The sequence below is a fragment of the Bufo gargarizans genome, chromosome 6 (assembly GCF_014858855.1).
Source record: "Bufo gargarizans isolate SCDJY-AF-19 chromosome 6, ASM1485885v1, whole genome shotgun sequence".
NCBI classification, from domain to species: domain Eukaryota; kingdom Metazoa; phylum Chordata; class Amphibia; order Anura; family Bufonidae; genus Bufo; species Bufo gargarizans.
In genome coordinates, this window is record NC_058085.1 from 234729668 (window position 1) to 234744147 (window position 14480).

Consider the following 14480-nt stretch of genomic DNA (forward strand, 5'->3'; position numbering starts at 1 on the left):
ACACGTCCCCAGCCGACTACGAAAACATGGCTGCCGACCTGAGGACGTGTCTGTTACATTCCTCACTCCCCCTAGCGCGGACTGTTCGGAGTGGATGACATAATAAAGAGCAGCCGACATGTTGTTGGGAGTTTACATTTAGTGAGGGTGGAATGAGCTCGAGCTTCTTGTGCATGTAATCCCCCAGTGTTGTCTGCGCCTGACAGGTGAGACGCGGCCTCTAGGGCTGCAGGGGAGGACCAGAGCACAGTGCATGTCTTTTATGTAGCTGGAGGGGACACGATGTACATACACAACGTCCAGTAAATGTAGGGGTACATGGGGGGACTGTTACCTGTAGCTGTTATAGACTAGTCACTGGTAGTAAGAACAGGCAGAAGTTTTCACACTGTGGGAGCGCAGATTGAAGTCTGTGCTACCACTATTGGGCACTGCACAGAACAGCACCACCTAGTGGCTGGGGCACCACTTTACCGTCACACACCATACAGTCACCCTATTGTCACTTTATACCAGGCTGTGACTCTCTTCCACAGTGCCCACCCCACCCCCTCTTTGTACCCACAGTGCATACTGGTGTTCCTATAGACTCGGGTACCCAGCAGTCAGTAGCCACAGGTACAGGAAAACTATTGAAGTCTGATTCCTATTAAGCTTTCCAATAGAAGATGGTGTTTGTGGACTGTAATGGATGTTAGCCATAGAGGGGGGGAGGATGACCCTTTGATGAAGGCTTTCATGGTGACTTTCTTGTTTTTGATGAGACCTTTGTTTGGTTCACAGAAGGCATGGTTGAGGCTGCTCTTTGTTAGAAGAAGTTACTCCTGGTTAGCCAATGGAATTTCTTTTTCAGAAGATGGTCCTTATTGATAATAACTAAACATTACTGGTTAGAAGAAGGCATTTTTGGTTGGAGGAAGATATTTCATAGGTGAATGTGTTCTTCAATAGGAGAAGGCATTCCTGACTAGGCAAGGGTGTTCCTGATAAGGAGAACATGTTTTCAGGTAAAAGAAGGAATTAGTAGAAGATGTTTCTGGTTAGACAAGGGCATTCTTAGGTTCCTGGTTAGAAGAAAACATTCCTGGTTAGCCAAGATCCCTCCAGGTTGGAAGAAAGCATTTACTATGCAAAGTTCAAATGGTATGTCCAGCACTGTGATGTCTCCTTAAAACAGGAACCTCATGGTAGCGAGGGTAAAATACAAGTAACTCTGATGCGTTTCAGGCTTCTGCTTTGAGAGAGTGTTACTTGCATTTTACACCCCTTCATCCATAATAAAGTTTCTGTTTTATGGAGACAATGCAGTTCTGGACATATCATTTAAACTTTGTCTTGGAGCTCCAACTCAATCCGAGCAACTCCAGGTGATTTTTATTTTATCAGATTCCACTGTAGCTGGTGACTAGTGCTGTTGTGCTTATATTTGCAAAGAAGGTGTTCATGGTTAGAAGAAAACATTTCTAATAAGAACATGTTTGGGATGAAAGTAGGGTTACCTGGTTAGAAGGCAACTTTTTTCATGTTTCTGGTTAGGTGAGGACATTCTCGATTACAACAGCATGCTCCTGGTTATATAAGAGCGAAGTGTTGTCTCACTAAAATTAAAGGGAAACTGGTAAGAAACAAGTTTCCTACTATAGCGTCTTAATCTTTCAGAATCTGGGGGGAATGTATTAAGACTAGCGTTTTGTATGTTAGTTTTAATAGCTAACCCCACCGGTGTATGATGCATCAGGATTAAAAGGTAATAATTCTGGCACATTGTTCGAAGTACCGTGCGCCAGAAAAAGAAAACGGAGCAAGGAGGGTAGCAAAGATTTCTGCTCTAATGTGCACCAGCTTTTTGGCTTTCTATTGTTACATGAGTCAGGCCATGGAGTTGCCACCCCTGGCCCACGACCTGATGTCCACACCCTGCCCACATTTTGTATAAGTGGTGAGGGAGGCGGAAAAGGGCAAAAAGTTATAATTTTTTTGCACAAAATAGCACTTGTGCAAAAATTTGCAACTTCTCTGTCTGAAAACTGCACATTTTTCCCCAATGTCTCTCTGTGCTTGATGGCTAGCAACAGGTCCAGCCACAAGAAGTGACCACTGGATTCTCTTAGTCCTGTGGAGAACACCATGGTTGCCTTCCATACTACAGAAGTGCTTGTGGTGTGTACAGCAGGCACCTAATTTCCACATCTGCTTGCATTTTCTTGAAGATTCTAAACATAGAGTTAAAAAAAAAGTTATGTGACAGCAAGTAGACAGTAGTAAGGGGGCAGGCAGCAGAAATAATGGCTTAGTTTTACAGTGAGGCAAAAAGGTAGTCAGCCACCAATTGTGCAAGTTCTCCCACTTAAAAAGATGAGAGAGGTCTGTAATTTTCATCATAGGTACACTTCAACTATGAGAGACAGAATGGGGGAAAGACTATAGGAAATCACATTGTAGGATTTCTAATGAATTAATCAGTAAAATAAGTATTTGGTCACCTACAAACAAGCAAGATTTCTGGGTGCTGCTTTGTGCATCAGCTCATGTACAAGGGTCCTTAGATATGTAATGTGAAGTTACTGAAAGGGTGTCCACTAGTGTTGAGCGAGCATGCTCAGGCCAAACACATTGGTATGCTCGTGTGTTCTACGAAGCACAATGGGAGAACCCCAGGCACCCCCTGCTCAGCACAGCACTATGGAATGAATGGTGCTTTAATAATAAATAATAATAAGAGAAGAGGGTGTCAATAAAAAAAAAGGTTAGAAATTGATGGAAACCCCATCAAAATGGTTTGGAAACAGCATTAAGAGGATAGCTGGATGTAGACTCCTATTATGTACAACATACAATCAGGGCTGTGGAGTCGGTAGATAAATGCTCCGACTCCGACTCCTCAGTTTTTTGTACTTCCGACTCCGACTCCCCGACTCCGACTCCTCTGTATTTAATATGCGAATGTATTTTATACATTCCTTGAAGGAAAGAAAGAAGTTCTTCTAAGCTCTTCTAGCACAGAGAGGTAGTTGGGCAGAAGCTGCTGCCTTCTCCTTTGTGTGCTGATCTTCTGCTGAAGACAGGGCAGTGGGAGGATCCAAGAAGGGACATTTATTTTAAAACATGATTTCCCTAGAAGAATCCCATAGTCATGTTTAAAGTTTAAGATAACATTCTGAGTTTACACGTTTTATAGCCTTAGCTGAATGACAGCAGTTTTTCCAATGGTTTACAGCAGGGATGTCAAACTCGTGGCCCTCCAGCTGTTGCAAAACTACAACTCCCATCATGCCTGGGCATACTACAGCTATCAGGGAATGATGGGAGTTGTAGTTTTGCAACATCTGGAGGGCCATGAGTTTGACATCCATGGTTTACAGCTTCAGTCTTGAACTATTGACCCTCCATTCCCTTCACTTATACAAGTGTCTCTAGTCCTGCAAAACACATATTTACTTAATCCCTTATCAGTGAGAGGCAGGTAAACCATGGGCATTGTGTTCCCTATAACATCAGAACACAACACAATGGAAAGTATATGTATTGCCACTCCTAATTGTGCATTGCGTGCCATATAGTGAAGCATATGAAAAGCATGCTTCTTCACATCACTGAACGCGTTTGTTTTGCGGTTACGTGACGCACTGCATGCATTGGCCTGTATTCTTACAGTAGAGAAGTCATTAATTATAACTGTGTATAACTATGAATTCGGACATTTAAACTTGCTTTTTTATTTTTTTATTCCAATTTAAATTTAGTAGGAGTCGGAGTCGGTTCATTTTTTGCCGACTCCGACTCCGACTTCAGGTACCCAAAATTGACTCCGACTCCTCGACTCCGACTCCACAGCCCTGCATACAATAGACAAGCACACAAAGGCTATATGTCAAAAGCCAGGTATGTGCAAGCCATCCATATATCCATGAGACAGATAACAGCCAGAACACCTTACAATGGCAGCCTTGTACACTATGAGACATTCCAAACCAGCTTTCATCTGACTGAGAGCCAGTAAGCCTCAAAGTTAATTCAGATCTGTTGGATGGCTTGGGTGGACCTGTGCAACTAGATCAATATTATTAGGGAGACAAAAAGTTTTCTGATTGTCCTAACATAATATTCAATAACCTTTCTATACAGTTTTGTCATGTAAAAACGTATTTGCATAAACATGTGCATATGGGAAAGACATGCAAATGAGCAAAATCTGCCTTGTTTTTCAGCTGTCATAAGACTATGAAAACCAATAGATGACGCTATTGAGTTATGAACAGCGCAATCTATTGGTTTCACAGTCTTATGACAACAGGCTAATAGTTTTGTTAGAAGACTATGAAACCAATAGATGGTGCTGTTCATAACTCAATAGCGCCATCTATCGGTTTCATAGTCTTCTGACAAGAATATTAGACTAAGAGTCTTATGACAAGTTTATTAGTGTAGCCTTTTGCATGGAAAATTTGCGATTCGAATATTTGCGACCTACACTGAGTTATTACCCAGCTTTCCCAGTGTCAGATATCTTCACTGAGTTATTACCCAACTTTCCCAGTGTCATATTTTATCACTGAGTTATTATCCAGCTTTCCCAGTGTCAGATATCATCACTGAGTTATTACCCAGCTTTCCCAGTGTCAGATATCATCACTGAGTTATTACCCAGCTTTCCAAGTGTCAGATATTATCACTGACTTACCACCCAGCTTTCCCAGTGTCAGATATCATCACTGAGTTATTACCCACCTTTCCCAGTGTCAGATTTTATCACTGAGTTATTACCCACCTTTCCCAGTGTCAGATATGATCACTGAGTTATTACCCAACTTTCTCAATGTCAGATATATTCACTGAGTTATTACCCAGCTTTCCCAGTGTCCGATATCATCACTGAGTTATTACCCACCTTTTCAGTGTCATATATCTTCACTGAGTTATTACCCACCTTTCCCAGTGTCATATATCTTCACTGAGTTATTACCTAGCTTTCCCAGTGTCAGATTTTATCACTGAGTTATTACCCAGCTTTCCCAGTGTCAGATATCATCCTAGTGTAGATCGCAAATATTCTAATCGTGAATTTTTATTGCGAATTTACAATGCAAAAGGCTACACTTACAAGCTTGTCATAAGACTCATAGTCTAATATTCTTGTCAGAAGACTATGAAACCAATAGATGGCGCTATTGATTTATGAACAGCGCCATCTATTGGTTTCATAGTCTTCTGACAAAACTATTAGTGTGTTGTCATAAGACTGTGAAACCAATAGATGGCGCTGTTCATAACTCAATAGCGTCATCTATTGGTTTTCATACTCTTATGACAGCTCAAAAACAAGGCAGATTCTGCTCATTTGCATGTCTCTTCCATATGCCCATGTTTATGGAAATTTGTTTTTATATGACAAAATTGTATAGAAAGGTTATTGAATATTATGTTAGGACAATCAGAAAACTTTTTGTCTCCCTAATAATATTGATCTAGTTGCACAGGTCCACCCAAGCGATCCAACAGATCTGAATTAACTTTGAGGCTTACTGGCTCTCAGTCAGATGAAAGCTGGTTTGGAATGTCTCATAGTGTACAAGGCTGCCATTGTAAGGTTACTTTCACACTAGCGTTCGATCGGATCCGTTCTGAACGGATCTGATCATAATAATGCAGACGGAGGCTCCGTTCAGAACGGATCCGTCTGCATTATTTTGGCATATAAAAGCTAAGTGTGAAAATAGCCTCGGACGGATCCGTCCAGACTTTCAATGTAAAGTCAATGGGGGACGGATCCGCTTGAAGATTGAGCCATATTGTGGCATCTTCAAACGGATCCGTCCCCATTGACTTACATTGTAAGTCTGGACGGATCCGCACGCCTCCGCATGGCCAGGCGGACACCCGAACGCTGCAAGCAGCGTTCAGCTGTCCGCCTGTCCATGCGGAGGCGAGCGGAGCGGAGGCTGAACGCCGCCAGACTGATGCAGTCTGAGCGGATCCGCATCCATTCAGACTGCATCAGGGCTGGACGGAAGCGTTCGGGTCCGCTCGTGAGCTCCTTCAAACGGAGCTCACGAGCGGACAGCCGAACGCTAGTGTGAAAGTAGCCTAAGGTATGCTGGCTGTTATCTGTCTCATGGATAGATTGATGGCTTGCATATACCTGGCTTTTGGCATATAGCCTTTGTGTGCTTGTCTATTGTATGTTGTAGATAATAGGAGTCTAAGATGCATCCAGCTATTCTCTTAATGCTGTTTCCAAACCATTTTGATGGGGCTTCCATCAATTTCTAACCTTTTTTTTGTGAACCAAACACACTCTTTTTCAGAGCAGGGGGTGCCTGGTTTGATGCTCAGGTCTCCCATTCACTTTCATTGTATTAAGTTGTACTTATTCAGCCAAGCACTCGGATCTGCCGAGTAGCAATGCTTGAGCCGAACAGCAGTTTGGCCGAGCATGCTCGCTCAACATTAGTGTCCACCAGACTTGTACATATGCTAACCTGAAGAAAATCTTTTTAAAATGTGTGTTTAAAAACTGTAAAATACAATGTGCATTTGTTGTTGACTGCAATTACATTGTTCATCATTGTATCGCAATCATTGTAGACCTGTTCCTTGGAGTTGATCAAAGCTAATTAAGTCAGAGGGAAGCTGCTTGCTATTGCCCTGATGGGATATGTAGACCTAACAGTGGCAAAAAGTTATCATATAGCCTAAGATAAATTCTGGCTTTATGTGAATTATGTATATTCAAGACCAAAAAGGGGGATCAAATACTGTCATGGAAAATTTTAAATAAAATGTTAAATAATATGATTATGATGAAAAATACCGATCTTGTGAAAGTGACCTTAGTGATCCTAATTTTGTCAGTAAATATGCAACATTCTTGGAGCCACTACATGGTCCGTCCCTATATACAGTACAGACCAAAAGTTTGGACACACCTTCATATTCAAAGAGTTTTCTTTATTTTCATGACTATGAAAATTGTAGATTCACACTGAAGGCATCAAAACTATGAATTAACACATGTGGAATTATATACATAACAAAAAAGTGTGAAACAACTGAAAATATGTCATATTCTAGGTTCTTCAAAGTAGCCACCTTTTGCTTTGATTACTGCTTTGCACACTCTTGGCATTCTCTTGATGAGCTTCAAGAGGTAGTCACCTGAAATGGTCTTCCAACAGTCTTGAAGGAGTTCCCAGAGATGCTTAGCTCTTGTTGGCCCTTTTGCCTTCACTCTGCGGTCCAGCTCACCCCAAACCATCTCGATTGGGTTCAGGTCCGGTGACTGTGGAGGCCAGGTCATCTGGCGCAGCACCCCTCCTCCTCCATGCTTCACGGTGGGAACCAGGCATGTAGAGTCCATCCGTTCACCTTTTCTGCATTGCTCAAACTAAGACACGGTGGTTGGAACCAAAGATCTCAAATTTGGACTCATCGGACCAAAGCACAGATTTCCACTGGTCTAATGTCCATTCCTTGTGTTCTTTAGCCCAAACAAGTCTCTTCTGCTAGTTGCCTGTCCTTAGCAGTGGTTTCCTAGCAGATATTCTACCACGAAGGCCTGATTCACACAGTCTCCTCTTAACAGTTGTTCTAGAGATGTGTCTGCTGCTAGAACTCTGCTTTTTTCTTGCCATAATACAAATTCTAACAGTTTATTCAGTAGGACTATCAGCTGTGTATCCACCTGACTTCTCCACAACGCTACTAATGGTCCCAACCCCATTTATAAGGCAAGAAATCCCACTTGTTAAACCTGACAGGGCACACCTGTGAATTGAAAACCATTTCAGGTGACTATCTCTTGAAGCTCATCAAGAGAATGCCAAGAGTGTGCAAAGTAGTAATCAAAGCAAAGGGTGGCTACTTTGAAGAACCTAGAATATGACATATTTTCAGTTGTTTCACACTTTTTTGTTATGTATATAATTCCACATGTGTTAATTCACAGTTTTGATGCCTTCAGTGTGAATCTACAATTTTCATAGTCATGAAAATAAAGAAAACTCTTTGAATGAGAAGGTGTGTCCAAACTTTTGGTCTGTACTGACTATGTATTCTGAAATCGCGTGAGCTCATTGACAGTCATTTAAATTGGGTTTGTGAAGACCCAAACACATCCATAACTTTAATGTCATGGTTTTATAAAACTGGCTTTAAAGCGTACCTGAGCTTTCAAAAAAAAAAAACAAACATTAAATTGTGCGTAATGGCAGTGCTTTATTGTACAATCATAACTGTGAAGGAATAGTTGTTTTTTTTGGCTCCCCTAATGTCTTTGTTGCCCAAGTTATTCCCCTCCTCACATGCACTTCTCTCAGAAGCAGTGGGCCTTTTATGGAAGTCTTAACAGTTTTATACTGTCAGTTACTTCCCTTCCCTTACCTCCCATCATGCTTGTTTTCATCTAGGGAGCTTACACATCAGGCTCAAAGCTGAGTTGACATCACAAATAATAATTTTAGGTGCCACATGAAAGATCACCCTATGTACCATTATACAAGTTATTGGGAACACACGTGTGTATGACCAAAAATTGTTCCAAACCTTAACCCGTGTAAACGTGTCCTAATGTTATAGGGACAACTGTGCTTTCACCCATTGTCATCTATTAGAGGAAGCAAGCATCAGGGAAATTGTTTGCCTTTGAGATAAGCATTATCAAGGTTGTCTTACAGCAATTTTTTTTTACCTCCTACTGAGGTAAGGCGATCATTTGAGTAAGGGTAGGTTCCCACCATCGTTTAACTGATCTGGCAGGTTGTTCCGGCAGAGAACAGCCTGCAAGAGCTCACCGGATCCAGCCTAGCTGGATACTGCCATTCTCACGACCCCATTGACTATAATGGGATCCGGCCTCTTTCCGGCATGAGTGACAGGTTTCCGACGTGCAGAAACAGCAGCATTCGCAAGATCTGGATACCTGCTGGATCCTATTATAATGAATGGCATCCTACAGTAAACGGTAGTTATCTGGCTGGGCCAGATCCGGTGAGCTCCAGCAGGCTGTTCTTTGCCAGAACAGCCTGCAGGATCAGTTAAACAGAGTGGTGACCCTACCCTTACAGATATCTTAAGTGGTTAGTGCAGGTATTCATATATCAACTAGTAAAGTGTTAATGTTTTTAGACTCACAATCTTGTTTGACTGCCCTTCAGCTTCTTGTCCTATCATTACCTGCTTCACATAGACCTTCTTTACTACCTCACACATGTCTGCAACTCCAAACCACTTGACATCGTGATCTCAGACTGTCCACATTGTAGCTGTTGGGCTCGGTTGCCCCTTACCCGCTTTTCATTGACAACACACCACCCATTGCCTAGCCCATCTCTAGCCTTCTAGTTCCAGTGTTTGTCCTCTCTGAGGCATCAAACCTAATGTCCATACAGCTATACACATCTACTGTACATACAGGTCAGGATGAAGACATCATGTACGCAGAGGACTGCATACAGATTCAATGCAGATGTTGCTCTAGTTGGTTTTGTACTCTGAACCACTGGGAGAATACATAATATTTTGTTTGAGGAAACCTTTTGCTGTTTAATTTCGGCAGGTATTCTACTTCCAGAAGATGGAAAAAGACAGAAATCAAATGACTGACAGGATATTAAATCTTACACTGGAGATCATCTACCTACTGACTGGAGAAGTGAGGGAGTTCAGGAATAAGATCACGTGACATCTCTTTTATTTATTAAAAAAAAATCATGGTTAATAAAACATATACTGAATATTGAGAATAAGTGATATGTTTTTGGAGGCAATAGATTTAACCGATCATAATTACAGATTATTCTCCTGCCTCATACTGGACTCTTGTTATGCTGCATGTGTGCACCTTATAGAGGAGAATGATCCTTCAGTTCTTTTCCATAGTACATGTACCACTACAGTTTACTTGCAACTTATTTTATTTCTCCCCATGTTTTGTATCATGCAACTCTCTAGGACTATGTACCTGCAAAAAAGTCAGATGAGGTTGTGAAACCAAGCAGTTGCCACTCAGAAGGACTGAGCAGGACCCCGAGTCCTAGTACTGTGTCTCCTACTCACTCACTCACACATGAGAAAATCAATGAAGAGAAAAAGATCTTAGATCTCACCAACAAGATCATTCAGCTGCTGACTGGAGAGGTGAGCGCTGCTGGAAATGCTGGGACATTGTACACCAAGGTTGTAATATACACAACCAAAGATGTTAGGCTAGCGTGTAAAAGAATATGTGTGTAGATGAATAGAAAACCTAAAAAGTCTCACACATATATAATTGATAAATCTTTATTAGTAGAAAGACACAAATAATGAGTACTACATATACAACGGTTACAATTAATGGTAAAAAATGCAGGAGGATAAAGTGACGAGTGCACGGAGCCACCAAAACAATCCTAAAGCTGGTAAATCAGATAGTACATGAGGCTAAATGAGACAAGGTGTTATTTAGACTGATGTGATGGATGGTTATGATACCAATAAATAATCACACAGAAAACACAGCGTCTCAATTGCAAGTCACAGAAAATTATATACATAAATAAGTCGCAATAATATTGCAGGAAGGTCAGCAAAAGTATACTAGCTAGGAGCCATCACTTCATCCTTCCTGGTCAGTATAGGCTGCTCCACCGTCATTTGTATTCTGTATTGCTTGTTGCAGGCAGATCAGCGTCCGATCACCGTGCTGTGATTACCATTAATTGTAACCGTTGTATATGTAGTACTCATTATTTGTGTCTTTTTTTTAACCAAGGTTGTAATATGCCTGACTGATGACTCTGTCATTATGTGTGTGTGTGTGTCAGGTTCCTGTAAGGTGTCAAGATGTCACAGTCTATTTCTCTATGGAAGAATGGGATTATTTAGAAGGACACAAAGATCTCTACAAGGACATCATAATGGAGACCCACCAGCCCTTCACATCACCGGGTAAAATAGCCTTGTTTGATATTGGATTTTGATTTGTCTAAAAGACACTACTAATTACATATGTTACGTAGTTGGTGTGTCAACCAACAGATTTGACTGTGGGACTATGTACCTGCAAAAAAGGTTGCCACACTAATCTGTTACCCTGAGCAGGACCCAGGGTCCTAAAGATGTTATCCTTAAAACAGCATGGTGACTCAGTGGTTAGCACTGTTGCCTTGCAGTGCTGGGGTCCTAGGTTCGAATCTGAACAAGGGCAACATCTGCATGGAGTTTGTATGTTCTCCCCTTGTTTGGGTTTCCTCCCGGTACTCCGGTTTCCTCCCACACTTCAAAGACATACTGATAGGGAACTTAGATTATGATATACACAAAAGGTAAAAACAGGCACTCACCAGCTGGCAGATCTATAAATGATGTCTTTATATAATAAAATGGCATATAAAATTGCTCAAACTATTACACATAAAAATTCCAAATACAAAACAGTATGTAAATAGCACTGGGGACACTAATGCGGGTCTATCTAGATGGCTGAATTAATCTTCATCAATATGGAAATCCTGAATATACAAAAGGTGCTCAATTGTGCATATAATTCACTTGTGATAATAATAAAGTATCCTATAAATACAAATAAAAATACAATGCAATAATAAGTGTCCTGTAAAATACAATAAATACGGGTCCTGTGAAAAATGAAAAAAATATAAATATATAACTTAGTGTCGTATGATGAGAGTCTTTGAGAGACTTGAATACAACTCCTTGTGTGGAAGTTGTAACTATGTCCATCCGATGAAACAATTTTGTATCGATAGCTCTTGTGCACAGAATATGCAGGTAGGGTTAGGTAAGGTGCAAAAGATGATAAAGGTGGTCAGGTTTTATAACTGGGGCGTCCCCCTTGTTTTTCAAAACCCTCTTACCTTGCCCTTGAGAGTGACCGTCCTTAACGGGGTTACCACTCTGATGGTCGCTAGGTTCTTTGTATCTCCCCCATACTTCAGGTTTTCTGCTCGCTGGTCTCGGCGTTTCACGTGGTTACTTCCTTGCGTATCACCGACCAGGGAGTAGTCTTAATCTCTAGCCACTGAGGAAGAGGGCGGGCCCTCGAAACGAGTCTGGCTGGTCCTGCGAGTGCTAAACTACCCACCCGAACCCGAATACAGACCTACCATTTACAGTGTTGGGCATTGGAAGATTTTCATACGTCCTGAAAACACGCCAGTGAAAGGAAAGCAGGTTCAAGGTATTGCGAGATTAAGCGAAACTTACAGACTACTTCCTGGTCGGTGACACGCAACTTAGATTATGAGCCCCATTGGGGACAGCGTGTTGCTAATGTCTGTAAAGCGCTGCGGAATATGTCAGCGCTATATAAGTGCATAAAATAATAATAATAATCCTGGCAGTCCCCTAGTTTTCATCCTTTAACCCCTATACTATTCACCCCTCAGAAGGACTGAGCAGGCCGCTACCTTCTCGAGTTGTCTCTGTATGGTTGAGTTCAATAGACAACAGAGGGATCAGGCAAAACCATAGTCAGGAACCGGCCAAGGTCAGGCAGACTATGAGCTATACAGTAAACAGTCCAAAGTCAGGATGAATAGCACAGGGTCACTACGGAGTACAAACACAGGTAAAGTCAGGCAGCGGACAGTTAATGTCCAGAAAACGGGATGAAGTTGGTACACAAGAAGACAAATGAAATACACGACACCTAGCCGGGACAGAGGTAAGTGAGACGGGCTGCGGCAGCCATGAGCCGGCAATGTAACAACTTATTTAGGTCTGACCTGATTTAGATCTTCTTGTCCAAATCTGAGATAGAAGGCTTAAAGCTGATGTCAAACATTGAGAGGCATTGTAGTTATTAAAAAGAGAAGAAGAAAAAAAGCAGTTGTGTAAGCCTTCCCTTCTATATGGTTCTTCTTGGCATTGTTGAGTCATTCACAAGAGAAATGTGGAGTATTAGCAGAATGACTCTAGAGAGAACCCATGGTGCCCATAGTAAAAGCAGGGTAGGTGTTGCCCCACTTTACACAGTGCCAGTACATAATAAATATCCACTATCAACAATGGACAATTGGCTGCAATAATAGTGTAAAAAATGGTCTTGATGTTTGAAAACCATTTCTTCCGACATCCGGTTAAAAATCATTTTCATAATTAGCATGGTATAGATATTTATATACACAATCATGTTCTCTTTTTATTTTTCACCAACAGATAAGGTCAAAATTTCTCAGAGAGGATTTCACTCCACTTTTCATCCCCCTTTTTACTTAGAACAGAATAAGAACTTTAATATGTCTAATCTGAGACCAGAATTGTTGAAGCTATACAAAACAATTGATCGACCTGGAAAATCTGTAAGTGATGAATCAGAGGACTCTTCTTCTAGTGAAGACGATGATTTCCCACACAGTGACCTTTACATACACACTCAATACACAGCTACTGATGGCCAAGCCACAGAGTCCGACTCCAGTGATGAAGACGTAATTTATATATCCACACAACAAACTCAAACAAAACATCCTCCTCTATTTAGGAGAGAAGAGCCAATGCCACGGAATGCAGCAAACCTCTTACAAGTCTACAACCCAAGAGCTTTAGCCTACAGACCAGCCCCTATTAAACAAATTCCTAAAACTAACATTAACACAGAGAAAATGAATGCCATGTTAATAAAATATGGTGAATTCAACAGGAATTTTAACATGAAACCAGCTCCTCCACCTCCTCAGCAGTCATTACAGATGACCCGGAGACTTTTCACCTGCACTGAGTGTCCAAAGTTTTTCACTGGTAATGCAGAACTGATTAGGCATCAGCGTATTCACAGGAGAAAGAAACTGACTTGCTCCGATTGTGGGAAGCTTTTCCCATACAAGTCACATCTGACTAGACACCAGAGCGTTCACACAGGGGAAAGAGCGTTTGTGTGCTCGGAATGTGGGGAGAACTTCGTCTGCAAGTCACACCTAGTGACACATCTAAGAACCCACACAAGAGAAAAGCCTCTTGTCTGTCAAGATTGCGGCAAACATTTCTCATGCAACTCTGCTCTCATCACTCATAGGAGAATCCACACCGGAGAGAAACCCTTTGTTTGCCCCATCTGTGGGAAGGCCTTTGCTCAAAGTTCAAACCTTCTCTCACATCAGAGAGGGCACACTGGAGTGAAGAAATTTATCTGTCGCCAGTGTGGCAAGAGCTTTGCCCAGAAAAATGACCTGAATAGACATTTGAAAATCCATAGAGGACAAATTGTTTTTCAACATATGTAGAGCTTTTTTGACTTTAAATAAAACCTGTTAACCTTTCAAGTACTATAAGGTGTTGTTAATTTTATATGGTCAGAAATAGACTTTTACCAGATTGTCCACCAAGACAGTTTATAGGATTGTTAAGCTAATAAAACTAAACGCAAGAACAAGGAGGCACAACCTAAAATTAGTTGGGGGGGGAAGATCATAACCAGTGTTAGGAAATATTACTACACTGTAATTTGAGGCTTGGATCAAACTTCCATCAGATATGGTTGG

General features: G+C 41.4%; 1 protein-coding gene across 2 annotated transcripts; it reads left to right on the forward strand.

Annotated features, from left to right (window-relative positions):
* The first annotated feature begins 102 nt into the window (after window positions 1–102).
* Window positions 103–14264, forward strand: LOC122939802 (zinc finger protein OZF-like). Of its 2 annotated transcripts, XM_044295958.1 has the most exons (6): window positions 131–206; window positions 952–1007; window positions 9554–9649; window positions 9949–10134; window positions 10803–10926; window positions 13159–14264. In XM_044295958.1, exons 3-6 carry the CDS (start codon window positions 9572–9574, stop codon window positions 14220–14222), a joined length of 1452 nt encoding a protein of 483 aa, XP_044151893.1. In that variant the 5' UTR covers window positions 131–206; window positions 952–1007; window positions 9554–9571; the 3' UTR covers window positions 14223–14264. The 2 variants fall into 2 exon arrangements, with proteins under 2 accessions (XP_044151892.1, XP_044151893.1); XM_044295957.1 differs by lacking the exon at window positions 952–1007 and having other exon boundaries at window positions 103–206.
* Window positions 14265–14480: the final 216 nt, after the last annotated feature.

Bases quoted from the DNA above. Each gene is read 5' to 3' on its own strand.
- LOC122939802 (XM_044295957.1), top strand. From the start codon at position 9,572: ATGGAAAAAGACAGAAATCAAATGACTGACAGGATATTAAATCTTACA. The intron at 9,650-9,948 runs GTGAGGGAGTTC...GCAACTCTCTAG, and splicing joins TCTACCTACTGACTGGAGAA to GACTATGTACCTGCAAAAAA. The intron at 10,135-10,802 runs GTGAGCGCTGCT...TGTGTGTGTCAG, and splicing joins TTCAGCTGCTGACTGGAGAG to GTTCCTGTAAGGTGTCAAGA.